This window comes from Podarcis melisellensis (assembly GCF_964234715.1).
Source record: "Podarcis melisellensis genome assembly, chromosome: 16".
Lineage (NCBI taxonomy): Eukaryota > Metazoa > Chordata > Lepidosauria > Squamata > Lacertidae > Podarcis > Podarcis melisellensis.
In genome coordinates, this window is record NC_138533.1 from 5,383,973 (window position 1) to 5,410,738 (window position 26,766).

The 26,766-nt window shown below is 49.0% G+C and overlaps 1 protein-coding gene and 1 long non-coding RNA gene across 2 annotated transcripts in view; one reads left to right on the forward strand and one right to left on the reverse strand.

The window, feature by feature from the left end:
• Positions 1-26,766, reverse strand: part of LOC309358751 — a 129,329-nt gene that overhangs the window by 45,135 nt on the left and 57,428 nt on the right. The gene's annotated exons all lie outside the window — the stretch shown is intronic.
• Positions 1-26,766, forward strand: part of SV2A (synaptic vesicle glycoprotein 2A) — a 49,408-nt gene that overhangs the window by 15,079 nt on the left and 7,563 nt on the right. Inside the window, exons 2-11 of the mRNA XM_081891457.1 lie at positions 578-1,653; positions 14,684-14,864; positions 16,159-16,310; positions 16,745-16,878; positions 18,492-18,581; positions 20,237-20,347; positions 20,606-20,694; positions 23,594-23,758; positions 24,820-24,953; positions 25,288-25,491. Coding sequence (XP_081747583.1) covers positions 1,065-1,653; positions 14,684-14,864; positions 16,159-16,310; positions 16,745-16,878; positions 18,492-18,581; positions 20,237-20,347; positions 20,606-20,694; positions 23,594-23,758; positions 24,820-24,953; positions 25,288-25,491 — 1,849 coding nt within the window. The 5' untranslated portion in view covers positions 578-1,064. The remainder of the gene's footprint in view (positions 1-577; positions 1,654-14,683; positions 14,865-16,158; positions 16,311-16,744; positions 16,879-18,491; positions 18,582-20,236; positions 20,348-20,605; positions 20,695-23,593; positions 23,759-24,819; positions 24,954-25,287; positions 25,492-26,766) is intronic.

Genomic DNA, 26,766 nt, shown 5'->3' on the forward strand with positions numbered 1-26,766 from the left:
AAGGGACTTGACAGGAAGTCAAAATTGAAGAAAAGATTTTGTAAGATAAAAGGGGGGGGGGAATATTTACTTTCATTATGATCATTTATTATTATTTTTCATTTTTGTGTGTGTGTCTGTACATATGTGTCTTTTGTACGGAATGTTTGGGAGGAAATAAGATGGTAAATAACAAATAAACGAAATATTGATGTATGTAATTTTTATTTCTGCGAGAGCAGACCCCGGAATTCCTGGAGATGAGCCCTCTCCAACACTAAGATACAATAACCTATTGAACATTAAAAGCTTCCCTAAACAGGGCTGCCTTCAGATGTCTTCTAAAAGTTTGGTAGTTATTTTTCTCTTTGACATCTGGTTTGAGGGCATTCTACAGGGCGGGTGCCACCACTGGGAAGGCCCTCTGCCTGGTTCCCTGTAACTTGGCTTTTTGCAGCGAGGGAACTGCCAGAAGGCCCTCAGCGCTGGGCCTCAGTGTCCGGTTAGAATGATTTACAGCCTCCCTTCAGTGTGAATGTGCTCTTGTCCTTCGTTCCATGTCTGAAGTGTTCCGGTTTTTGCTTTGTCGTCCTTGCAGGCCCATCACCACCCACGCAGAAGGAGCGACTCCCTCCACTGGCCCGTTGGCTCCCCCAAGGCAAGCTTGGACTTAGACGGATGGGGGATTCAGCCTGGCAGAGGACAGCCCTCGAAGTGGCTCTCAACCGCCTGCTGGAAGGCCTCAAGTTAGCCTTGTAATTTGCGTGTATAACCCTCCAAGTGGACAGAGCTATCCACCCTTTCTGGGTGCTGAACTGAGAAGACCCTGCAGGTTTCTCTTATTCGGAAGGAAGGAGCTGTCCACCCTTTCTGGGTGCTGAACTGAAAAGACAAGCTTAGTCCTCTGGAGTGCATTTCTCTGCCAACAAAGGGAAGGAGCTGTCCACACTTTCTGGGTGCTGAACTGGGAAGACTCTGCAGAATTCTCTTATTCAGAAGGAGCTGTCCACCCGTTCTGGGTGTTGAACTGAGAAGACCTCCCGAGTATATTCCTCTCCCTTTGACCCCCAAAGCGCCAGAAAACCATGGATGAAGGTTTCAGAGACCGGACCGCCTTCATCCGCGGGGCGAAAGACATTGCCAAGGAAGTGAAGAAGCACGCCACCAAGAAGGTAGGCAAAGGGGTGGACCGGGTGCAGGATGAGTACACAAAGCGCTCCTACGCTCGCTTTGAGGAGGACGACGACGACGAGGACTACCAGCCCCAGGATGGCTACTATCGTGGGGAGCCGGCAGTGGACGACGAGGGGGCCTCTAGCGACGCCACCGAGGGCCACGACGAGGACGACGAGATCTACGAAGGGGAGTACCAGGGCATCCCCCGGAACGACTCCCTCAAGGGTGGGGACCACTTGACGGCCAACCAGGAGGTGGTGAGCGAGTTCAGGGACTTTGACGACCTGGAAGGGGAGAAGAAGAAGGAGAAGGAAGAGCTGGCCCAGCAGTATGAGCTGATCCTCCAGGAATGTGGACACGGGAGGTTCCAGTGGACGCTGTACTTTGTGCTGGGGCTGGCCCTCATGGCTGACGGGGTGGAGATCTTCGTGGTGGGCTTTGTCCTTCCCAGCGCTGAGAAGGATATGTGCTTGTCGGACTCCAATAAAGGCATGCTGGGTAAGTCTCCCCAACCAAGGAGAAAATGGGCTGCTGGTACTGGCAGCAGCTTGATGTTGGATTTAAGGGGCTGGGATATAGGTTGGCATTTATGTGTAGATGCATACCTCGGGTTACAGATGCTTTGAGTTGTGCGATTTCAGGTTGCACACCATGCCAAACCTGGAAGTACCAAAATGGGTTACTTCCGGATTTCGGGGTTTCAGCGCCTGTGCATTCACAGAAGCGCTAAATCACGCTTTGTGCATGCACAGAAGCGCCAAATTGCAACCTTCACGTGCGCAGATGCGGCGCTGTGGGTTGCGAATGTGCTTCCCACCCGGATCACTTTCACAACCTGAGCGTCCACTGTACGCTGCCTTTCAGACAACTCCACCTGCCCCAAGATAGCACACAAGTGCGAAATTCAAGTTTGAAAAAGCCTCGTTGATAGTCTCTGTAAGCTGTTTGCATGGGTTTTAGGCAGAGGGTAAGCCGGCGGACCCTAGCACAGGGATCTCCAACATGGTGCCCTCTAGGGGTTGTTGAACTACAGCTCCCATCCGTCCAAGACAGAGCGACCAAGAGTCAAGGATGATGGGAGTCATAGTCCCACAGCACCTGTAAGACAACCCACTGGTTATCCCCGCTTCTGGCACAAATACAGGGACACTTGCCGTGTTGTGTCTTGAATGACAACCTCAGTAATATGGAGATGAGGTCTCAGCAGCACCCTGGACAGCTCCATGCAGGGATGCATGAGAGCAAAGCTTGGATGTTGTTTCAGCACCAGCCAGAACGGATACATAAATAGGTAATTCTATCTGAGCAGCTAGCCCCGCCTTCTGTGGGAGGAAGGGGTTCAAGATGTTTTAGCAGACATCAACTCCAACAGAGCAGGGGAGGGTGAAGTTTTGCTTGGAGCTTTAGAGCAGTAGCTAGAGGACAGCACCGCCATCTCCTCGGGCTGAATGGCTACCGGCCCAACAGCCTCCTCTTCTGCAAGGGCTTCTTCTGGTTCAGTATGCACATCTGGGGCAGGGTATGGGGAATTCCCTCTCTCACTCCACCCCCTGCCTGAAGGAGAAGTGCTAGTGGTGATGTAGCAGTTAGGGTGTTGGACCAGGACCTGGGAGAGACCAGGGTTCAAATCCCCAACTTGCCCAGGAGTGAAGCTCACTGGCTGTGACTTTGTGCCTGTCGCTGCCTCTCAGCCTAACCTACCTTACAGGGTTCTTGTGAGGATTAAATGAGACGGAAGGGAGAACCATGTACCACACCTTGAGCTGCTTGGAGAAAAAGGTGGGAGAGAAATACAATACAGTAAATACAAATAATAAGTAAAGGGAGCCTGATCCCAGGAACGTGACACTGCGTAGAGGAGGACACTTAGTCGAAGCATGGCTGGTGCTGAAACAACGTCCAAACTCTGGTCTTACCATTAGGCATAGTGAGTCGGCAGATGTTGGGCAGCGTGTGTGTGAGTGATGAGGTTTGTAATTAATTGTAAACACTCCTCTACACTCCCCTCTCCCCCGCCTCTTAACAATAAAAACTTGTAGTGAGTTAGGACTTCAGGGAGACATTGGCTTTGTATAGCCGTCCATTTGATATGCTAGCTTTCTACGTTCAGGGCATTCTTGTTTTGGTTTTCACATGGAGATTGCTCTGAAACCATAGACGCCCTCTACTCCACATGGAGTTCAAAGCGGCTCATCCTTAACCCTGACCATCTCGTTTTGCGGAATTGCCTTCAAGTGCCAGGATGTTAAACAGTCTGGACACAGACTGAGACACACCCTGGAGTATAGAATTCGCTGCCGCATGGTGTATCAATCAACACAATTTTTAAAGGAGTTCAGAAAAATGGATGGAGAAAAAGGCTGCCGATGGCTACTAGCCATGATGGTGAAGTTCTGCCTCCTCTATCGGGGGCAGCGGCTGCAAATCACAGACAGGGAGAGCATGGCTGTTGCACTCAGGTCCTGCCTATGCGCTTCCCGGAGAGGCATCTGGGTGACCACTGTGAGAACAGGGAAATGGGGGGCCATTTGCCTAATCCATCAGGCCCTTCTCATGTCTTGATGGAGCCTCCAGGTCCAGAGACAGTCTATCTAAACTCTTAGATTCTTAGGGGCATTTGGCCACTGTGAGAACAGGAGGTTGGATGTGATGGGCCTCCTTTGGCCTGATGACTTAGACAAATTCACCAGAGGAGGGTGAGGCCACTAGCCACAATGGCTGTTGGAGGCAGCATGCCCCTGGATACCAGTTTCTGGGAGTAACAAATGGGGAGAGGGCTCTCGCACTCAGGTCCCCGCTTGTGGGTTCCCCATTTGGGCATCTCGTTGGCCAGTGTGAGAAAAGGATGCTAGACTTAGATGGGCCTCTTCAGCTTGATTCAGCAGCTGTGCTCTTCTTGGGTCATTATGAAACCTCCAGGTCCACAGGCAGTCTATCTGGATTCTTAGCCTCTTTAGTGCATTTGGCCTCTGTGAGAACAAGATGCTGGACTAGGCAGACCCCTTGGGCAGCTGATCCAGCATCTGGGCTCTTCTGATGTTCTTTTGAAGTCAGTGCCTTCTCCTTGTCAGTGTACATCACACTCCAAAGCCAGTGTGGTGTAGTGGTTAAGAGAAGTAGTCTCGTAATCTGGTGAACCAGGATCGCTTCCCCGCTCCTCCACATGCAGCTGCTGGGTGACCTTGGGCCAGTCACACTTCTGTGAAGTCTCTCAGCCCCACTCACCTCACAGAGTGTTTGTTGTGGGGGAGGAAGGGAAAGGAGAATGTGAGCCGCTTTGAGACTCCTTCGGGTAGTGATAAAGCGGGATATCAAATCCAATTTCTTCTTCTTGTTGTCAAGCTCGCTTATTACACGCAGGATTGTGGGACTTTCAACATCAGCCTTGACTATTTATTGCATTGGCAACCCATCCCTTAGCATGCAGGATCCAAGCGTGGGAGACCACATTAAGCTACAATAATACAGTTCATTAAAACGCAAGGCAGCCACCAACCTCAAGAACATAGTAGAAGCGCAGTATACATCACCGCCATCTTAAAAAGCGATAAACGCAACAATGCTTTGGCAAACAGACCAGACCTCACAGCAGCCATTTCCCGATGGCCTGGACTGAAAGGCGGGGAGCCCCATAGAATCGCGATGACGACAAAAAACCCATCGCAGCCTTAATCCCTAACTCGGCCATCTCATGCGGCAAAACTGGCTTGAAGCAGAGGGACATCGCTGCATGCTCAGAGGCCGGGGTTGAAGCAATCCTGAGAGGCAGGGGGCGAATTGGGCCCGGCTGAGTTTTGCACTGGTGTGATCAGTCCGGATTTCTGCTCCAGGCTTGAGAGCGGAATGCGGCAAGGTTGTGACTCATCGCCTCCTCTCTCTCTCTCTCTCTCTCTCTCGTTCCCCCCTCCCCATTCCTAATTTAGGAATAATGTGTCAGAATCGCAGTGGCCCCCAAGCTTATCTCCCTGCTTCACAAGGCACCGCGGAGGCCCTGGTTGCTGTGGCGGAAAAGCTTAGGCAGGATTATATCCCTCTGAAAAGGAACTGTGGCGGGAGGGGGAAGCAGAGGAAACCGTGCTTTTTTGCGGGGGTGCCAAAGTGAGGAGGGCCTATGGGGGCGATGTGCATGGGGGAGAACGCTGGCGTTTCGAGGCAAAACTGACACCGGCTTTTCCGCACAGACCGCACTGCGGCAAGGCTGATGTCCCCTGCTGAACGCCTGCAGAGACAGGACATCGCATTCCCACAGGCCCCCAAATTGGGGCCGGGGAGGGGGTTCCCTTTGGCCTAGAGGCTATGGAGAGAGAGAGAGAGAGAGAGGGTCTTCACTGTCTCTCTGTTCATCGAATCATAGAAGTGAGTCAGAGCAACGGGGCCCATCTAGGCCAGTGTTGTCTGCTCGGTCTGGCAGCAGCTCTCCGCCGTTTCGGAGGTGGACCGCTTCCCAGTGCTTACCTGGAAATGGGGCTTGAACCCAGGACCTTCTGCATGCGAAGCAGGTGTTCTACCACTGAGCTACAGCCCTTACCCTAAAAAGCAATACTCTAGTCCTCATGGTTCCGAGCAAAGGGCTGATTTAAAACAGGAACAAGAGAAGCTGCCTTATACCCAATCCAGCTATTGGGGCATCCAGTGTTGCCTACACGGGCTGGCAGCAGCTCTCTGGGTTTTCATCTCTGCCCAGAGAGATGCTGGGGATTGAAGCCTCATATAGCCTTTCCTATAAGCTAAGATTCCAGTCCCCACAGTTCTGATTAAAGGACTGATTTAAATAGGAACCTGCCAGCATCTTGTTTTTGGCAGGCTGAGCTCTGGCACGCCTTGTGGATCGGGGCCAAGTCAGCCGCAGCTCCCCCTTGCCAAAGATCCACGCAGAGAGCCTGTTCTTCAAGCCATCACTAACTTGGCCTGGCAGCAACTGGGAAACCTCTTGGGATTCTTTCTGCCAGCTCTCCATCAACTCCTCCTCCTCCTCCTCCTCCGTCTTCCCTTCCTGAACTCGGAGCGTCCTCGACCGAAGATGACCCGCTTGCGTTCCTGCCAGGGAGCAGATGCCGGGAATAGCTGGCTCTGAAAGAGGCAGAGTTGGATGGATGGCGACTCCTCTCCCTCTGTCAGGCAATGTGGCTGAACGGGGAGAATTGTTTAACCAGTTTGGGGGTTGCTGTGTAAGCCTGCCCTTATCACCCCATCAGCAGAGATCACAAGCAGGTCGTGTGTGCACCTGTGTCCCACAACCTGTCAGTCGCCTGGTGTCACAAGGACAGCCTGTTTTTCCTTTGCCTGCTCCGCTGGAAATCAAACCACCTCAGCAAAGCAACAGCGCCTTGGAGATACTGGCGACCAGCTGATTGGCAGGAGACCCCGCCATCCTCTGCAAGTGATGGAAGCACATAAGAGCAGCCCTGCTGGATCAGGCCCATGACCCATCTGGTCCAGCATCCTGCTCTCACAGTGGCCAACCAGATGCGTCTTTTGGGAAACCCGCAAGCAAGAACTGAGCACAAGAGCTCTTATGTCAACACAGTCTGTCAACACAGTCAAGTACAGTCAATATTTCCTTCCAGGTGGTCAGCCTCAAACTGAAGCCATGTCTTACATTTACAGTAGAGCTTACCTCTCCGCCCCCAAGAATCCTGGGAACTGTGGCTTGCTAGGGGTGCTGGGAAATGTAGCACCGCAAAGGGTGAAACTACAATTCCCAGTGTTCTTTGGGAAAGCTGTGCATGTTTTTGATACAGTTTTATTTACACATTTCACATTACAGTGGTACCTCGGGTTACATACACTTCAGGTTACAGACTCCGCTAACCCAGAAATAGTGCTTCAGGTTAAGAACTTTGCTTCAGGATAAGAACAGAAATTGGGCTCCGGCAGCGCGGCGGCAGCAGGAGGCCCCATTAGCTAAAGTGGTGCTTCAGGTTAAGAACAGTTTCAGGTTAAGAACAGACCTCTGGAACGAATTAAGTACTTAACCCGAGGTATCACTGTATATCTTAACTTTTGAGCCGTACAGGAAAGAGTATGTGCTCCCAGCTCACACACGGGGAGTGTCCCTCTTTTCCCCCAGCCTCTCACCCCGAGAGATTTCCCTGTGCACTTTAAATGTGCATTGAGTGTGCTTTGAATATATGGCGTGGATCTGCCCCCAAACTTATTTGTAGCGCTGTGGCTGCATCAGGTGGATTTCTGGGTGGAGAAGGGGCAATGTTTTGCCAAGCCAAGAGTTCATCAGGAGGGGATTTCTCCCAGCAGTTGATTAAGGGCGAGGAGAAAACGCACGTCTTCTTCTCTTTCTGTTTTCCTCTCTGCCACCCACCCTTAGCCCCTAAATTGCTTTTTAGCAAGCCCTGAGCAACCTGCCATTCCTAATCAGCATGGTTTGGAGCAGGAGGGAGGGAGGGAGGGAGAGAGAGAGAAGCAAGCTGTGACTCATGCAAATGATGAGACTAGAGGGATGCTCCGAAAAGGCAGAGATTTGTCCTTTCATGGTGGGGTGGCACTGGGGGAGGGAGGGCTGGATGACTGAGGAGCTCCAGTGAAGATGGATGTTGGGTGATTTGGGGCAGACGAAAGAAAGGACTTCTTCACACAGCGTGGAGTTAAACACTGGATTAAAGAGGATTGGACAGACTCATGGAGGTGGAGAGGGCTACTGATGGCTACCTGCCAGAATAGCTATGCTCTACCTCCAAACATCAGGGACGCAGGTGGCGCCGTGGGTTAAACCACAGAGCCTAGGACTTGCCGATCAGAAGGTCGGCGGTTTGAATCCCCGCGACGGGGTGAGCTCCCGTTGCTCGGTCCCTGCTCCTGCCAACTTAACAGTTTGAAAGCACATCAAAATGCAAGTAGATAAATAGGTACCACTCCAGCGGGAAGGTAAATGGTGTTTCTGTGCGCTGCTCTGGTTTACCAGAAGTGGCTTAGTCATGCTGGCCACATGACCTGGAAGCTGTACACCGGCTCCCTCGGCCAATAAAGCGAGATGAGCGCCGCAACCCCAGAGTCGGCCACAACTGGACCTAATGGTCAGGGGTCCCTTTACCTTTACCTCCAACCATCAGAGGCAACGATGCTTCTGAATAGCAGTTGCTGAACACCAAAGGGATCTTGTACTCAAGGAATCTTTGCTCAGGTCCTGCTTGGTTTCCCTTTGGATAGATAGATAATTTATTACAGGCAAAGACCAGCTCACATAACATAACACAATAAGAACAGTGTTCATAAAGATAAAATAAACAATCGGAGCAGATTGCAGCAATAGCTCATGAGTTAAAACTGAGATATATACATACACCCGTACAACTGAGATTTGGGCTACCATAAAAAATTGACCCTGAGGCACCCCAAAGGGCAACTTCAGCATTTCCCTAGTAAGCTATTTTATTCTAGAGGATGATCTGTGCCTACAAATCTGGGCACAGAATCTGGCTACCAGCCAGGTTGTCTTGTGATCTTTGCCTAAGAGGAGAGAATTTTAAGTTTAGACTTGTCTGAACGATTGGCGAGCCTCTTCAGCAAAGGATCAATGGTGTCTCTACGGATCTCAACAAAAAAAGACATCTAAAAAATATACATTTGGGGCTTCCTATTTCCCCTAATGGGCAGGCGCAAAGTCTCTGTGCATACGGGACCCTTCTATAGGAGCCTTCCAGAACCGGTGAGGGCAAGGCTGAGCTTCTAGCAAGAGTGAAAGCCCTACTTGTGTTTCTTCCCTTTGGAACATCTGGTTGGGCACTGACCAACAGAGGGGAAAAAGAAAGGAGTTTATGCTACACTCCCCCACATGCCAGTGGCTCCCAAATGTTTGTAGTTAGGATCGTGACTGGGCCATGGACCTCTGCGGTCAGCCCTAAGGCATCGTGCTGCTCAGCCTCAGTCTGAAATTTCAGAATGACAACGCCGGTCCACTTCAAAGGGCTGTTGTAAGGATTTATCCAAACCACCGGCGGTTCTCTTAGCACCAAACCCCTTCCAGATCTGCAATTTGGGGGTGAAGATGGTGCAGGGTGGGTTTTAATAGATAGGAGAGGATATATTAATTGCAATTTATCCTTCCAGGCGCCCACGTGTGTGGGTTGAACATGCACCGAGCAGAGTTTAAAGTCCCATCCTTAGCAGAAAAATGGAAAGCAAATATGAACAGTCTGCAAAGTCTTATTTTAATTAAGTCCCGCTGCGAAGCAAGCTGGCTCTCCGTATTCTTACCCTGCTTAACAAAGAATCAGACAACAAACTGAGAAGTTTCAAGTATGATTTACTTACTCATAGCCATGCATTGGTTCTCAGCTTCTTCTTCAGTAAAAACTATGCAGGTAAAATACTGATATTGAAATAAAAGTCAGAGGGAGGTCCTCTTCCTTGGCTGGCTGAGGAGAAGGAGAGAGCGAAAGGGAACAGGAGATACTTCTTTGATTCTTCCTGCTCGATAGAGGAGGGGAAATGACATCACACAGAGCCCTTTCTACCAATCACGTTTCTATGGTCTGGGTCTCTGCCTACCAGCAATACAGCTCTATGGTCATTAGCCCCTAAATTTACTATCAAGAATATTGAGTGTTGGATTTGACTGCAGTCTCCCAGGGTTGGCACCATCAGCAACAACACATTTTACAGGGTTGCTGTAAAGATTATGAAAACGTCCTTGAAGCTTGAGAAATGGCAGGATTTCAGGGGGTTTAAAATTGCAATGACAGCCGCTCAGGTCTTGATAGACAAGCTTTACAAGCAGCAGGTTCAACATCTCTAGGTAGGGCTGGGAGAGACCTCCCTGCCTGAAACTCTGAACAGCTGCTGCCAGTCAGTGTGGACAATACTGAGCTTAAGGTAAAGGGACCCATGACCGTTAGGTTCAGTCGTGGCCGACTCTGTGGTTGCGGCGCTCATCTCACTTTATTGGCCGAGGAAGCCGGCTTACAGCTTCCGGGTCATGTGGCCAGCATGACTAAGCCGCTTCTGGCGAACCAGAGCAGCGCATGGAAACGGCGTTTACCTTCCCGCTGGAGTGGTACCTATTTATCTACTTGCACTTTGACGTGCTTTCGAACTGCTAGGTTGGCAGGAGCAGGGACCGAGCAACGGGAGCTCACCGCGTCGCGGGGATTCGAAGCACCACCGACCTTCTGATCGGCAAGTCCTAGGCTCTGTGGTTTAATCCACAGCGCCACCCGCATCCCTAATACTGAGCTAGATGCACCCTAATGGTCTGCTTCAGTGAAATGCAGCTTCCCACAGCCCTGTGCGCTGCCAAACTTCAGCACATTGTTTAGAGCGAGCCCTTTTTCCAAGAGAAAAAGGGAGAAGTAAGTCCATGCTTCCACTGGTCTCGTGTTTTTGAAAGGTGTTTCTGAAGGTGGGAAGCGGTCTGTCTCTCTCTGTGCGCGCGCGCCAGATGAAGGCTCTTCTCATTCTGCTGATGTCATTATTTCCCAACACCCCCCCACCCCTATTTCACCCTGCTGGGATTGGGCGGCTGAAAAACTGCTGTCTTATTCCTCCCGTTTGTCACTTCCCATCGCTCAGCCGCATCCAAGCCCTGTGACTGCAGTTCAGATTTATGGAGAAGGCAGGATAAAAATAGACCTCACTCTCTGCTGCGTACACTCTGCCTCCCGGCTCTCCCTCCCGCTTCTCCCTGTAAAAATCCTCTCGTTCGCAGTAGAAGTCCCTTGACATCTGGGGGTTTTATCTTGGTGGCCCCATCTACCCAGGCCATAGCGCCTGCCCTGCATTCAGCCATGGCTTATGGCATTTGTGTGTGTGTGTGTGTGTGTGTGTGTGTGTGTGAGAGAGAGAGAGAGAGAGAGAGAGAGAGAGAGAGAGAGAGAGAGAGAGAGAGACCTTTTCAACTTAACTCCAAAAACAATTATGGGACACGGGTGGCACTGTGGGTTAAACCACAGAGCCTAGGACTTGCTGATCAGAAGGTCGGTGGTTCGAATCCCCACGACGGGGTGAGCTCCTTGCTCCTGCCAACCTAGCAGTTCGAAAGCATGTCAAAGTGCAAGTAGATAAATAGGTACTACTCCGGCAGGAAGGTAAACGGCGTTTCCGTGCACTGCTCTGGTTCGCCAGAAGTGGCTTAGTCCTGCTGGCCACATGACCCGGAAGCTGTACTTTGGCTCCCTCGACATGTAAAGCGACATGAGCACCACAACCCCTGAGTCGGTCATGACTGGACCTAATGGTCAGGGGTCCCTTTACCTTTACCTTTATAGGGTGCCTACATTCTGCACGGACAGATTGCATGGCAACATGCACAAAAGGCTTTAGATACCTATTAGCTCCATAAATTACCATATAGCATATATTCAACACAAAAAAACAGCGACAATTTGTTGTTGACGAAGGACAGCTGGACATATAAAGGGCCCCATTACCTTCAGTAGCTTAGGGCCTCGTGAAACCCCAATCCGGCCCTGTCTATGATATGCTATGAGACCCATGCTCATCTCCCTTGCATGTGAGAAACGAGGGCGCTGGTGGCGCCTGCCATATTTTGAGCCCTGGAAATCCCACAGCTTCTGCGAGAGGCGCCTAGTTTTCGGAAGTGACTCTGGGGCACAAAGTGATCTGGTGAGGGCGGCAGCGGGGGGAGGGCATTGAATGTCGCAGTGCAGTCCTGAACGTGAATACAGTGACTGATGCAAAAAGGGGAAGGTGGTAATCCCTTATTGACACACACACACATCTATATGAATGAATATATGAGTGAACTGGTGCAGGTAAAAGGGTTTCCAAGGAGGAATCTCATCTCTGCAGGGGAAGAAGCAAAATGAAACGAAATCCACTGCATCTGTCAGGGCTGCGTAGTTGGCCTGATATCTGGTGGCTTAATCCGGGGATTAGCTGGACGCAGTGGCAAGCAGCTTAGCGGAGCCACTTGGCCGCCGCAGGGTGCCCAGTTCTCATCACGGCTGGAGGGATTATCTGCCCACCGCCCACAGGAGGGCGAGACACAGCGATGGCCTTTCCCATCCCACTCCTCCTCTCTTTACGCCGCCCCCACCCCACCCCTGTGTGCCCAGAGGAACGCACGCTGCCGCACGGAGGCCGAGTCCCACTGCAGTGAAAACTGCCCAGGCGCTGTTGCCATCGTTTGACTCCAGCTGCCGCACGACACCCACGTGCTGAGTCACCAGAGCCCCCTGCTGAGCCAGGCGTATTCTCCCTGGCCCTTCTGCATCACCCCCAGCGAAGGGAAGGAGCTGAGGGTCTTTCATTTGCCAGGTGCAGCCTGAGGATGTTGCACTGGGGCCAGAAAGCCCTTACAGTTTGGGCAGTGGTGGAAGAAGATAAGGAGAGCCTGCTGGATGAGGCCAAAGGGTCTAGAAACACGGGAAGGTGCCCAGTACTGAGTCAGACCATGGGTATTGTGCAGAATTGATGCTTTTGAATTCTGGTGCTGGAGGAGACTCTTGAGAGGCCCATGGACTGCAAGAAGACCAAACCTCTCCATTCTGAAGGAAATCAGCCCTGAGTGCTCACTGGAAGGACAGATCCTGAAGCTGAGGCTCCAAGACTTTGGCCACCTCATGGGAAGAGAAGACTCCCTGGAAAAGACCCTGATGTTGGGAAAGATGGAGGGCACAAGGAGAAGGGGACGACAGAGGACGAGATGGTGGGACAGTGTTCTCGAAGCTACAAACATGAGTTTGACCAAACTGCGGGAGGCAGTGGAAGACAGGAGTGCCTGGCGTGCTCTGGTCCAGGGGGTCACGAAGAGTCGGACACGACTAAACGACTAAACAACAACATTCTCATTTGCTCCCCTCTCCCCGCCTTCTCCATGCAAATCCAGATTTGTGATGCAGCGCTGCAAATCCTCCAGTGGGCACTGCGCTCTGACTTCACGCAAGTCCTCCAATGCTGGCTGTGTGATGACAGCCTTGCATTTTTCTGTATATAGGAGAGCAGAGTTCCCAAACTCCAGCGCTCTCTAAGAACTCATGAAACTGCATGGGGAAGTTGGGACGTCAGCCTGGCTGTATCTGGGGGGAGGGAGCAGGGACCCTCACACCTAAATCCCCCCCCCCATTTATATCCTACCCTTTTTTCATCCATGGAGCTAAAGGTGCCATTCACAGTTCTCCTCCTCCTCATTTTGTCCCAACAACCCTGTGAGGTTGGTTAGGCTCAGTGGTAGTGACTGCCCCATGCCAAGGAGAGGATTCGAACCCTGGTCTCCCATGCCCTAGTCTGACACTCTAACCACTACACCATATTGGATGGGGAATCTCTGGCTTGGGGGCCAGAAGTCTCCACTGTCTGGCCCTTGGGGTTCTCCCCAGTGTGAGAGAGCCAGTGTGGTGTAGTGGTTAAGAGTGGTAGTCTTGTAATCTGGGGAACCGGGTTCGATTCCCTGCTCCTCCACCTGCAGCTGCTGGGTGACCTTGGGCCAGTCACACTTCTCTGAAGTCTCTCAGCCTCACTCACCTCACAGAGTGTTTGTTGTGGGGGAGGAAGGGAAAGGAGATTGTTAGCCGCTTTGAGACTCCTGAAGGGGAGTGAAAGGCGGGATATCAAATCCAAAACTCCCCAGCTCATGCCTCTTGTCCAAACCCTCCTGGAATGTATTTGCTTGGCTTGGGACATGTCTTTGAACTCTGATAACGCCTGTGCTTGCCTGAATGGGGGACAGAGAGTGTGCATGTGTGTATTATCTATTCATCATTTGACAAAACTTATACAGTGGTCCCACGGGTTACAGACGCTTCAGGTTACAGACTCTGCTAACCCACAAATAGTACCTCTGGTTAAGAACTTTGCTTCAGGATGAGAACAGAAATCGTGCAGCGGCAGCAGAAAGCCCCATTAGCTAAAGTGGTGCTTCAGCTTAAGAACAGTTTCAGGTTAAGAATGGACCTCCAGAACGAATTAAATTCTTAACCAGAGGTACCACTGTACATGAGTTTGCAAAATCTCAAAGTGTGTTGCAAAGGGAATAAAACAAAATTCATGTCTCCAGGTCCAAGTTTGCTTGTCTAAGCAAAAGTGTACAGTCATGCCTCTCAACTCCCAAATGCCTTGGGAGTCGAACGTTCTGGCTCCTGAATGATCGAAAACCAGAAGTGATTGCTCCGGTTTTCGAACGTTCTTTTGGAAGCCAAACGTCTGACGGCTCCTGCAGCCAATTAGAAGCCACGCTTTGGTTTCCGGATGTTTTGGAAGTTGAACGGACTTCTGGAATGGATTCCGTTCGACTTCCGAGGTACGACTGTACCGTGAAGGGGCTTGCACCATGTCAACAGGAAGAAAGTTCCCAAGCGTTGGTGCTGCCACACTAAACGATCGATTGCTTTACGAATGTGGAACGAGTCTTAATGTTCGCCTGTGAGAGGGCCAGTTTTGCAGAAAAATAGCCTATTGTATAAGAGAGGGAAGTCTTGGCCCCCAAAGGGTTTCCCATATGCAATTGTTGCCCTTGGGCAGAGAATGGTTCCCCATCCCGGGCGACGAATCTTCCCTACCTGCCGCCGATGAGGGGTGAGTGGTTCTGCTATGTGCTCTCCTTGTCTTCCTCTAGGACTCATTGTTTACCTGGGCATGATGGTCGGTGCCTTCCTCTGGGGCGGCTTGGCGGACCGGCTTGGGCGCAGGCAGTGCCTCCTGATGTCCCTCTCCGTCAACAGTGTTTTCGCCTTCTTCTCCTCCTTTGTCCAGGGTTATGGCACTTTCCTCTTCTGCCGGCTCCTCTCTGGTGTGGGGTAAGGCGTGTTCTGTGTTTGGTCCCCAAATTCAGGCCTTCAGCACATCATCTCCTCCTGCTCCTGCTCCTCTTCTTCTTCTCCTCCTCCTCTTCTTCTCCTTCTCCCCCTCCTTCTCCTCCTTTTCTATCACCATGAACTAGGAACTTAAAGGGAAAGATAAAGGACCCCTGACAGTGAAGTCCAGTCATGAACGACTCTGGGGTTGCGGCGCTCATCTCACATGACTGGCCGAGGGAGCCGGCGTTTGTCCACAGACGGTTTTTCCAGGTCATGTGGCCAGCATGACTAAGCTGCTTCTGGCAAACCAAAGCAGCGCACAGAAATGCCATTTACCTTCCCGCTGGAGTGGTACCTATTTATCTACTTGCACCTTGATGTGCTTTCGAACCGCTAGGTAGGCAAGAGCAGGGACCGAGCAACGGGAGCTCACCCCGTCGTGGGGATTCAAACTATGAGAACTAGGAACTTAGCTTTTCCAAATTGTTTTTAAAATGAAGGGAGGTGTGTGTGTGAGAGAGATATCCTCACACAGCCATGTGCTGAACCTCCGGCTCTGGGGAATAAATTCTGAGGATGATGTCCTTGAAGACTGAATGGGGGGCGTGCAAGTGGTTGCACACACCTGCTCGAAACGCATTGGTTTGTCTGGATTTTATGCTAGAACTAAAAAACAAAGAAATGTACAGCTAACGGATCTGCTGACCTGATTCTCCCTCTTACACCATCTAGTGGGTTGTCTGGGTTTTGCTTTTTCGAATTGGGGTTATAGTCAAACAAGGGATGTGGGTGGCGCTGTGGTCTAAACCACTGATCCTCTTGGGCTTGCTAATCAAAAGGTTGGTGGTTCGAATCCACACTCTGTCCCAGCTCCTGCCTACCTAGCAGTTCGAAAGCACACCAGTGCAAGTAGATAAATAGGTACCACTGTGGTGGGAAGGTAAATGGCATTTCTGTGCACTCTGGCACTTGTCACGATCCTCCATGTGCCAGAAGCGGTTTAGACATGCTGGCCACATGACCCGGAAAGCTGTCTGTGGACAAACGCCGGCTCCCTCAGCCTGAAAGCGAGATGAGCACCGCAACCCCAGAGTCAGCCAGGACTGGACTTAACCTTCCAGGTCCTTCACCTTTATATTTACCTTTTTACCTAAAGTCAAACAAAAATTACCCTCTGCCCTCCGCCCAGCTTGAACTTGGAAGTGGTTCAGACTCCACCAGCATGTTTTTCACCTCTCTCTCTCTCTCTCTCTCTCTCTCTCTCTCTCTCTCTCTCTCTCTCTCCTTTTTCTAGTATTGGCGGGTCGATTCCCATCGTTTTCTCCTACTATTCAGAGTTCCTGGCCCAGGAGAAGCGCGGGGAGCACCTCAGCTGGTTGTGCATGTTCTGGATGATTGGGGGCATCTATGCGTCTGCCATGGCGTGGGCGATCATCCCCCATTATGGTAAGGGATGGGAAATTGCCAGGGACGAAGGAGACCAACTGACTGGGGGCTTCCTCTCTCCATTTGGCCCCAGTGGTGCACAAATCCTATACTGGGAAAAGAGCTGGATTTTACCCATGAAAAGAGCAGGATTTTACCCATAATCAATTATGCATATGGGGCTCATTTGCATATATGTGAAGGGGACTCATGCAAGGAGCAAACCACCTTGTCTCAAAAAACGCTAGACATTTTATTTCGCCTTCTTGGCACCCCTTATCCATCTTAGGGGCTGGAAACTTGGGATCTGCATTCTGAACCCAGTGCAAATTTCTGAGCTTGCATGTTTCCACTTTGGAAGGTTCACAATTCTGGCATGTTGTGAAATGGAAGAGATTTGGGGCACGTGCGGGGAGAGAGGTGGGTGTAACAAATCTTTATTTTCCAATCCGAAGGCTGGAGCTTCCAAATGGGGTCTGCGTACCAGTTCCACAGCTGGCGTGTCTTCGTCCTGGTCTGTGCCTTCCCGTCCGTCTTCGCCATCGGAGCCCTCACCACCATGCCAGAGAGCCCCCGCTTTTTCTTGGAGGTAAAAGGAACAGAACGGCTTAAGGGAGATGGGGAAGAGAGGGAGGAAGGCATCAGGGCAAGGCTGGAATGTGGTGATAGGGGAGGGGAAAGACCCAGTGGGTTGGTGTCACTAGGGCTGGCCCAAGACATTTTGGCACCAGAGGTGAACCTCAAAATGGCACCCACCTAGTGCATCTACACACACAGAGTCAATTAGGGTTTGGCAGACAGCCAAGGCAGTGTGAAGGAGTAAGTCTGCCTGGTGATACAGTGGCATGGAGACAGCTCCATGATTGGTCAAGCTCTCTCAAGGGAATAATAATAATAATAATAATAATAATAATTTATTATGTATAACCCACCCATCTGTCTGGGTTTCCCTAGCCACTCTGGGCAGCTTCCAACAAAAAACTAAAATACAATAACCTATTAAACATTAAAAGCTTCCCTAAACAGGGCTGCCTTTAAATGTCTTCTAAAAGTTTGGTAGTTATTTTTCTATTTGACATCTGGTGGAAGGGCGTTCCACAGGACGGGCACCACTACTGAGAAGGCTCTCTGCCTGGTTCCCTGTAACTTGGCTTCTTGCAGGGAGGGAACCGCCAGAAGGCCCTCAGCACTGGACCTCAGTGTCCCTGTAGAACGATGGAGGTGGAGATGCTCCTTCAGGTCTACTGGGCCGAGGCCATTTAGGGCTTTAAAGGTCAGCACCAACACTTTGAATTGTGCTGGGAAACGTATTCAAGACAGGTGTTATGTGGTCTCGGCGGCCGCTCCCAGTCACCAGTCTAGCTGCCGCATTCTGGATTAGTTGCAGTTTCCAGGTCACCTTCAAAGGTAGCCCCACATAGAGCACATTGCAGTAGTCCAAGCAGGAGATAACCAGAGCATGCACCACTCTGGCGAGACAGAGTCAAACTGACATTATTCATACAGCTGTCTGCTGTGGAGCAAAGCTTACATGACATATAACCTTTAGAAGGAATCTGAAGGCAGCCCTGTGCAGGGAAGCTTTTTAATGTTTCATGTTTTATTATGTTTTTATATATGTTGGAAGCCACCCAGAGTGGCTGGGGCAACCCTGTCAGATGGGCAGGATACAAATAAAGTATTATTATTATTAAGTTTTAACAGGAACACTGTTTTAATGGGCTTGTTTATTGTATATTTTAATTATGGGTGATTTACTCCGTCTACCCTTTGAACAGAGTTTCATAAACTGAAAATAAAATTTTACAGACGATGACCTGCATGACATATCACTTTACAAAATTTTATTTTCAGTTTATGAAATAATTCTATATTCTCCCACCACGCTGACGAAGATCTACGAAACAGCAGTCAATATCCGGAATCTCTGTTCAGTGTTGGACATTGTATTTGCTGAATACACAAAGCTTCACAGCTTATCTTTCATCGTGGAAAGTTCGGTACCTCTCTTCATTTAAAGACTTTCAGAGATCTAAGATTTCATTTTGAATTTGTTATTGTTTGAAGGAGTTCTATAAAAATGGTCTATTACATATGTATATCGTCATCGTGTTGCCTAAACAGTGTTGACGTAACACACACAGGGCAGAATCTCGGTTAATGGCTTTGTTATTTTTTTAACTGTAACATTTCCCTTTATAGAACGGGAAACACGACGAAGCCTGGATGGTTCTGAAGCAGGTCCACGACACCAACATGAGAGCCAAGGGTCACCCCGAGCGAGTCTTCTCGGTGAGGAATCATCCTGGCCACCGTCCCAGCAGACTAAAATGGATGAACAAACTGTGGAACTCCTTGCCACAGGAAGCAATGATGGCCACCGACCTAGATGGCTTTAAAAGAGTGTTAGGCAGATTCATGGAGGAGGAGATGGCTATCGGTGGCTACTAGCCAGGATGGCTGTGTTCTGCCTCCATGGTCAGGGGCAGCAAAGCTTCTGAACGCCAGTTGCTGGAAACCACAGGAAGGGAGAGGGTTCATGTGTTCGAATCCTGCTCGCTGCTTTCCCAGAAGAACAACAACAACAAACCTCTGGTTACGTGAAAGCTTCAATAAACACAATAACCAGCTGTACGTTTGAAAAAATAATATATACTATTCATTGTACAGTGGTACCTCGGGTTACAGGCGCTTCAGGTTACAGACGCTTCAGGTTACAGACTCCGCTAACCCAGAAATAGTACTTCGGGTTAAGAACCTTGCTTCAGGATGAGAACAGAAATCGCATGGCAGCAGCGGGAGGCCCCATTACCTAAAGTGGTACCTCAGGTTAAGAACAGTTTCAGGTTAAGAACAAACCTCCAGAACGAATTAAGTACTTAACCCGAGGTACCACTGTACTGAATTGTAGATTTCAACAGAAGCAGCTCATAAAGTTTAATGGAAAAAGTAGAAGACCCAGTGGATCAGTTCATTCTCTAATCAGTTTATGCATAAGGTCCATATATGTGAAAATGTCTATTTCACCTGTCTGTTGATAGAGTCCAATAATCCACATGAAGGGTTGTTACAGTTCCACAGAATCCTTTCGCAGAGTCTAAGACAAGGATTTCCAGAATATTAGCCTTGTTTTGCTGTGTTTTCCTGTATTATTTATGCAAATTGTTATGCTGAATTCGTATTTTCCACAATTTGTATACGCTGTTTGTTTGATAGTGTGTGGTTTGCTATGCCTAATAAAGGATTGATTGATACTGAACTGCAACAACCTTTCTTATGGATTGTTGGACTCTATGAACGGACAGGTGGAATAGACATTTTCACATATAAACTGATTAGAGAATGAACTGATCCACTGGGTCTTCTACTTTTTCCGTTGAACTTTATGAGCTACTTCTGTTGAAATCTACAATTCAGTACAATGAATAGTATATATTATTTTTTCAAACGTACAGCCGGTTATGTCTTGTGTGTTTATTGAAGCTTTCCCAGAAAGAGGCATCTGATTAGCCCCTGTGAGAAGAGGATGTTGAATTAAATGGTCCACTGGCCTGATCCAGCAGGACTCTTCTTATCTACTTAGGTTCTAACTGCTTTGGGTGGCGATTTTGCAGGGTGAGCGGCTCACCTCTGTGACATTAAAAATCTAAATTTGCACCTGTTAGTTCTTGTGTTCACACCTTGCAACGCCCCTGCTGGAAATCTTTCACAGTATACAAACTTGCAAGGTCCTGCCCTGAATCTAAGGCAGCACTTCCCAAACTTAGATCTCCTGCCGTTTTGGGACTACAATGCCCATCGTCCTTGACCGCTGGTCCTGCTAGCTAGGGACGATGGGATTTGTAGTCCAAAACCCTAGATTTTGGGGGAAACCATGCTCTAAAAAGCCTGGAAGAGAAAGGTGTCATCACTTTCCCTCTCCAACTTTTTTTTAAATTACTCCACAGGTGACCCACATCAAGACCATCAAACAGGAGGACGAGCTGGTAGAGATCCAGTCCGACACGGGGACCTGGTACCGGCGCTGGATGGTCCGCTTCTTGAACCTTTCCCAGCAGGTTAGCTTCTGGAGCAACGAAGGCTCGGTGGGTCCAGCCAAACTGCCCTCTCACTTCCCTCACAAAGGTTGCACTGTTTGCCCACATTCCGTCGCTGTTCCCTGATTCTGGCAACGATTTGCAGACAGACAGGAAGTACCTTCAGAGTCCGATCCTGCACACTTCAGCAAACTGTGGAAAACCTACACTGATTTACCCTCTTCCCTCCCCCTAGCCCCACCCCGGAGAGGCTCAAAATGTGTTTTTCTCTTTTTACAGGTCTGGGCGAATTTCCACCAGTGCTTTGTTCCTGAATACCGTCGGGTGACCCTCATGATGATGGCGGTGTGGTTCACCATGTCCTTCAGGTGGGGCTAGTATAGCTTTATTCCATTTATTTATTTCATAAATTTCATATACTGCTTGATCGTAGGAGAAAAAGCCCTCAAGGCAAAGAATATATAAAACAATAAAATTATCACAATTTTTTTTTGGGCAACAATAATTTAAACCGTACAGAAAGTTAAAGCTGTGATAGAATAGACTAAAACATATACAGTGGTACCTTGGTTCTCAAACGTAATCTGTTCCGGAAGTCCGTTCCAAAACCAAAGCATTCCAAAACCAAGGCGTGCTTTCCCATTGAAAGTAATGCAAAACGGATTAATCCGTTCCAGACTTTGAAAAACAACCCCTAAAACAGTAATTTAACATGAATTTTACTATCTAACAAGACCATAAAAGGAAAGCAACAATCAATGTACTGTACTATAAAATAAATAAGACAGTATTGTAGAGGATAAAAATGTGAATTACTTTTTTTTTCTTACCTACACTGACGATGGTCATTGTTTGGATAGGGGGCTTTTATCCATTTCCGCAGTCACACAATCAATCAATCAATCAATCAATCAATCAGTAGCTGAATTGGGTTTCACACAGTCACAAAAACATATTAACCGAAAAAGCCTCAAAAACCCAAAATAAATAGCAAAAACAAAAGCGCCAAACTTAATCCGTTCCGGAAGTCTGTTTGACTTCCAAAATGTTCGAGAACCAAGGCGCAGCTTCTGATTGGTGCAGGCTCCCTGGAAACAATAGCCGACAACTGCATTGGATATTTGGCTTCCAAAAAACATTCAAAAACCGGAACACTTACTTCCGGGTTTTCGGCATTTGGGAACCAAAGTGTTTGAGTACCCAGGCATTTGAGAACCAAGGTGCCACTGTAATCCAGGTTGGGGTCATAGTTTTTTCAGTGCTGTGCCTGATAGCTCCATTCCTCTTTCAGCAAAACTGCTTCCTTCACCTCCTACCCCAATCTCCAGCTACAGTGGTAAGGTAAAGGGTAAAGGGACCCCTGACCATTAGGTCCAGTCGCGGATGACTCTGGGGTTGCGGCGCTCATCTCGCTTTATTGGCCGAGGGAGCCGGCGTACAGCTTCCGGGTCATGTGGCCAGCATGACTAAGCCGCTTCTGGCAAACCAGAGCAGTGCGCGGAAACGCCGTTAACCTTCCCACAGGAGCAGTTCCTATGTATCTACTTGCACTTTGACGTGCTTTTGAACTGCTAGGTTGGCAGGAGCAGGGACTGAGCAATGGGAGCTCACCCCATCGCAGGGATTTGAACCGCCGACCTTCTGATCGGCAAGTCCTAGGCTGTGTGGTTTAACCCACAGCACCATCTGCATACCTTGGGTTAAGTACTTAATTCGTTCTGGAGGTCCGTTCTTAACCTGAAACTGTTCTTAACCTGAAGCCGTGCTGCTGGAGCATGATTTCTGTTCTCACCCTGAAGCAAAGTTCTTAACCCGAGGTACTATTTCTAGGTTAGCAGAGTCTGTAACCTGAAGCGTATGTTACCCGAGGTACCACTGTACTCTAATTCCCCCCTGTTAAAGTCCTCTTACTCTGCGAAACAACCCCCTTGAATTCTGGGGTTGCACAGCTATGATTATAGGCTTTGATACCCCCAACTTCCCACCCCGCTAACTCTCCTGCAAGCTCATTAGCAGGTGAATATCCAGCTGCTGCAACAGTTAAACACGGAGCTGCTATTTAATTTATGCAAGAAGGACTGCCGTGCAGCCAGAATCAAAGGCTACCAATTTGTGCAGCGGTGTAAGGAGAATATTTTAAAAATATTTTTTAATGTTTTTTCCCTTTTCCTCCCAAAGCCCGTAACCACCAAACTCATTTGCTGATATGACTCAGGGGGACGGATGAGAGAAAGAGAATGAGAGAGAGTGTGTGTGAAAAAGGCAGCGTCATAAGCCGCAGTTCCATGACTGATCTCCAGGCAGCTCTCGTTAATTGGAGCTGTCAGTGAAATCATTTTCAAAGAGGAAATAATTGCAAACGGCTCATGGATCAGTCATGGCTGGAGGCTGGCGATTTGGTTTGCAGGTGTGCGGGGAGAAAGCTTCGCTGGCTGATAGCCCGTTCGAAGCCTAACAAAGCGACACCCTCGTTAACGAAACTGGCTTTCTCTGCTCCGTATCTCCATCACCGACACGATTGTACGATATGCCTCTGAGCATGTGCAGGGATTGTTTTACGCAGTTGACCTAACAGAGCAGAACTGTGTTATTTCTGCCTGTGGGCGGGGTGTGTGTTGTCTAAGGAAATCGGAAAGCTGCCTTATAGCAAATCAGACCAATTAGTCCATTAATTAGTCCAGTGGTTCCCAAGGTGGGTGGTACTGCCCCCTGGTGGGCTGCAAGATTACTTAAAGGTAAAGGTAAAGGGACTTGCCGATCAGAAGGTTGGCAGATCAAATCCCGCGACAGGGTGAGCTCCCGTTGTTCGGCCCCAGCTCCTGCCAACCTAGCAGTTTGAAAGCACGCCAGTGCAAGTAGATAAATAGGTACCACTCTGGCGGGAAGGTAAACGGCATTTCCGTGCGCTGCTCTAGTTCACCAGAAGCGGCTTAGTCATGCTGGCCACATGACCTGGAAGCTGTACGGCAGCTCCCTCAGCCAATAAAACGAGATGAGCGTCGCAATCCCAGAGTCGGCCATGACACCAAAAAATTGCCAGCCCCTGAATTAGTCTTGTAACCGGACAGCCACAAAACCCACAACCAATATCGGGGATTTTATAGGGGGGTCTCTGAACTGTGATCAGAAACAAACTGGTGCAAATAAGTATTAAGTGCTACGGGATCTTCTCTGCATAGAACACTTGTGGTTCAGTCTGACTCAAGTCTCCAGAGATTTCCCTTCTGTCTCAGTCCTCCTAACTCTTTCCTCCCCTTCCTCCGGCAGTTACTACGGTCTGACCGTCTGGTTCCCAGACATGATCAAGCACCTCCAGAACATTGAGTACGCCTCTCGCACCAAGGTGTTCAACAACGAGTCTGTGCGCCACATCACTTTCAACTTCACGCTGGAAAACCAGATCCACACCCGCAGCGAGTATTTCAACGACAAGTAGGTGGCCGCTCTCTCTTGCTCTTCGAAATGCGGCAACCCTACCATATGATAGGCTCTGGTTCGCCAGATGGGTCATGACCAAGACCATTGGGAGTTTGTTCCTTGTTGGTTGGTCCTGCGCGAGAACGGGGCCTTCTCAGTGGTGGCCCCCGTCTCTAGCATTTGTGGAATGCTTTCTCCTGGGAAACACACCTAGCACCAAGATAGTTATCTTTTAATGCCAGACTAATACCTTTCTGTTTTGGTGTTTACACTACCCTCGACGGTGGTGCTCAACTTTCAGCGGGGTGGGGTTATGACTTGTCCCTATCATATCCTTGGATGAGAATTTTAGGGATGGAATCATAGAACTGTAGAGTTGGAAGAGACCATGAGGGTCATCTAGTCCAGGGGTCAGCAAACTTTTTCAGCAGGGGGCCAGGCCACTGTCCCTCAGACCTTGTGGGGGGGCCAGACTATATTTTGAAAAGAAAAAAAATGAACGAATTCCTATGCCCTACAAATAACCCAGAGATGCATTTAATAATAATAATAATAATAATAATAATAATAATAATAATAATAATTTATACCCCGCCCATCTGGCTGGGTTTCCCCAGCCACTCTGGGGGGCTTCCAACAGAATATTAAAATACAATAACCTATTAAACATTAAAAGCTTCCCTAAACAGGGCTGCCTTCAGATGTCTTCTAAAAGTCTGGTAGTTGTTTTTCTCTTTGACATCTGGTGGGAGGGTGTTCCACAGGGTGGGTGCCACTACCGAGAAGGCCCTCTGCCTGGTTCCCTGTAATTTTAAATAAAAGCACACATTCTACTCATGTATAAACACCAGACACACCCCACAAATAACTCAGAGATGCATTTTAAATAAAAGGACACATTCTACTCACGTAAAAACACGCTGATTCCCGGACTGCCCGCGGGCCGGATTGAGAAGGCGATTGGGCCGGATTTGGCCCCCGAGCCTTAGTTTGCCTACCCTTGATCTAGTCCAACCCCTGACAATACAGGAATCTTTCACCCAACTCAAACCCACAACCTCTCTGTTTCATGACAGGTTTATAAGCCTCAAAATGAAGTCTGTGTCCTTCATCGACTCCTTGTTTGAGGAATGTTATTTTGAGGACATCACATCTAGCAATACATTCTTCAAGAACTGCACCTTCATCTCTACCGTCTTCTACAACACGGGTAAAGTCTGAGGCTGCCGCGTGCCAAAAAAACCTTTTAAAAATATTTTCTTTTTCCAATTTTTCAAATGTTCCTACAATGAAAATTACATCTGAACAAAAAATATATATCCTGGGGCTCCTTCCTATTCTATGGTTAAGTCATGCCACCTCCTGGTAGGACCAGTTGTTTAAGTGAGTTCTCTTTTATTCTTTTGTACATTGTGGAAGCCCATGTAGAACTACAGGACTGTACAGTAGGAAGGGACACCAAGAATCATCTAGTCTGACCCCCTGCAGTTCATTTAATAAGTAAAAATAAATTAACCCTCCTTCTGTCTCCTCTTGACCCACAGACCTCTTTGAGTACAAGTTCATCAACAGCCGGATCATCAACAGCACCTTTCTCCACAACAAAGAAGGCTGCCAGCTGGACTTCAGCGATGACAACAATGCCTACATGATTTATTTTGTCAGCTTCCTGGGCACTCTCGCTGTCCTGCCGGGGAATATAGTCTCTGCGCTCCTGATGGACAAAATCGGGCGACTTCGGATGCTGGGTAAGGGTTAGAGGTAGTCCTGTCGCCATTCACAGATTAAAGAGATATAAAAATAAAAATAATTTTTTATTTATACCCCACCCTTCCCAGTTCGAAAACCGGGCTCAGGGCAGCTAACAACAAATTTAAAACACTTAATTATAAAAGCAGCATAAAACACAGTACAAAAACATGAATAAAAATAAAATTCAAAAATCAATTTAGGGGAAATAAGCATTAGGTAACCCCCAGGGTTAGCTGGCTGAATTGGTCCTACTTGGGCCAGCGAGGAGACCAGGGGAGAATTAGCTGTGGGGTCTCAGAACGGGCGATCTTCATAAAAGGGGAGGGGGAGGGAAGAGAAAGGAAATAAAAGATTAGGCTGAATTCAAATTAAAGGCCAGGCGGAATAGCTCTGTCTTACAGGTCCGACAGAAGGAGGTTAAATCCTGCAGGGCCCTGGTCTCCTGGGACAGAGCATTCCACCAGGTCGGAGCCACCACTGAGAAGGCCCTGGCCCTGGTGGAGGATAGTCTGACTTCCTTAGGGCCCAGGACCTCTAAACTATGGTTATTCATGGACCTTAAGGTCCTCTGCAGGGCAGACCAGGAGAGGCGGTCCCGTAGATACAAGGGCCCTAAGCCACAAAGGGCTTTAAAGGTCAAGACCAGCACTTTGAACCTGACCCTATACTCCACTGGGAGCCAGTGCAACTGGTAAAGCACTGGGTGAATATGCTCCCATGGCAGGGACCCCGTGAGGAGCCTCGCTGAAGCATTGTGCACCCGCTGGAGTTTCTGGGACAGTTTCAATAGCACAGCGAAGGCGGCTGCCTAATTTCAATAGGCAGGGAGTTCCACAGTGTAGCTGCTGGCACACTAAAAGATTGAGTTCTTGCAAATGAGAAATGGGTGTTATGTAGCGCCTCTAGAAGTGCCACTTCTGTTGGTGGCAAGTGGTTTGAGGAGTATGGCAATCTTGCAGGCAAACTTTCCCCAAGTTGTTAAAGGCTTTATATACGGATAGGAATGTCCTGTCTGGAAATTTCCCACCTAATTACTGGGGAAAAGGCACCGGTCAGATCACGGGATATTGATGGCCAAAACAGACCATGCCTTAGTGTGTCTATATTATTATTTTTTTGCCAGCTGCAGGGACCCCAGATCTAGAGCAGGATTGTGGCATGAGTAAGAGCCGAGAGCCAATTCCTTTGTGCTGCTTTCCTGTTGAAAACTGTCTCCCCCACACTCTGAATTTTAAGTTGCTCCATGAGTGTAAATGACAGGTTCTTTTCAG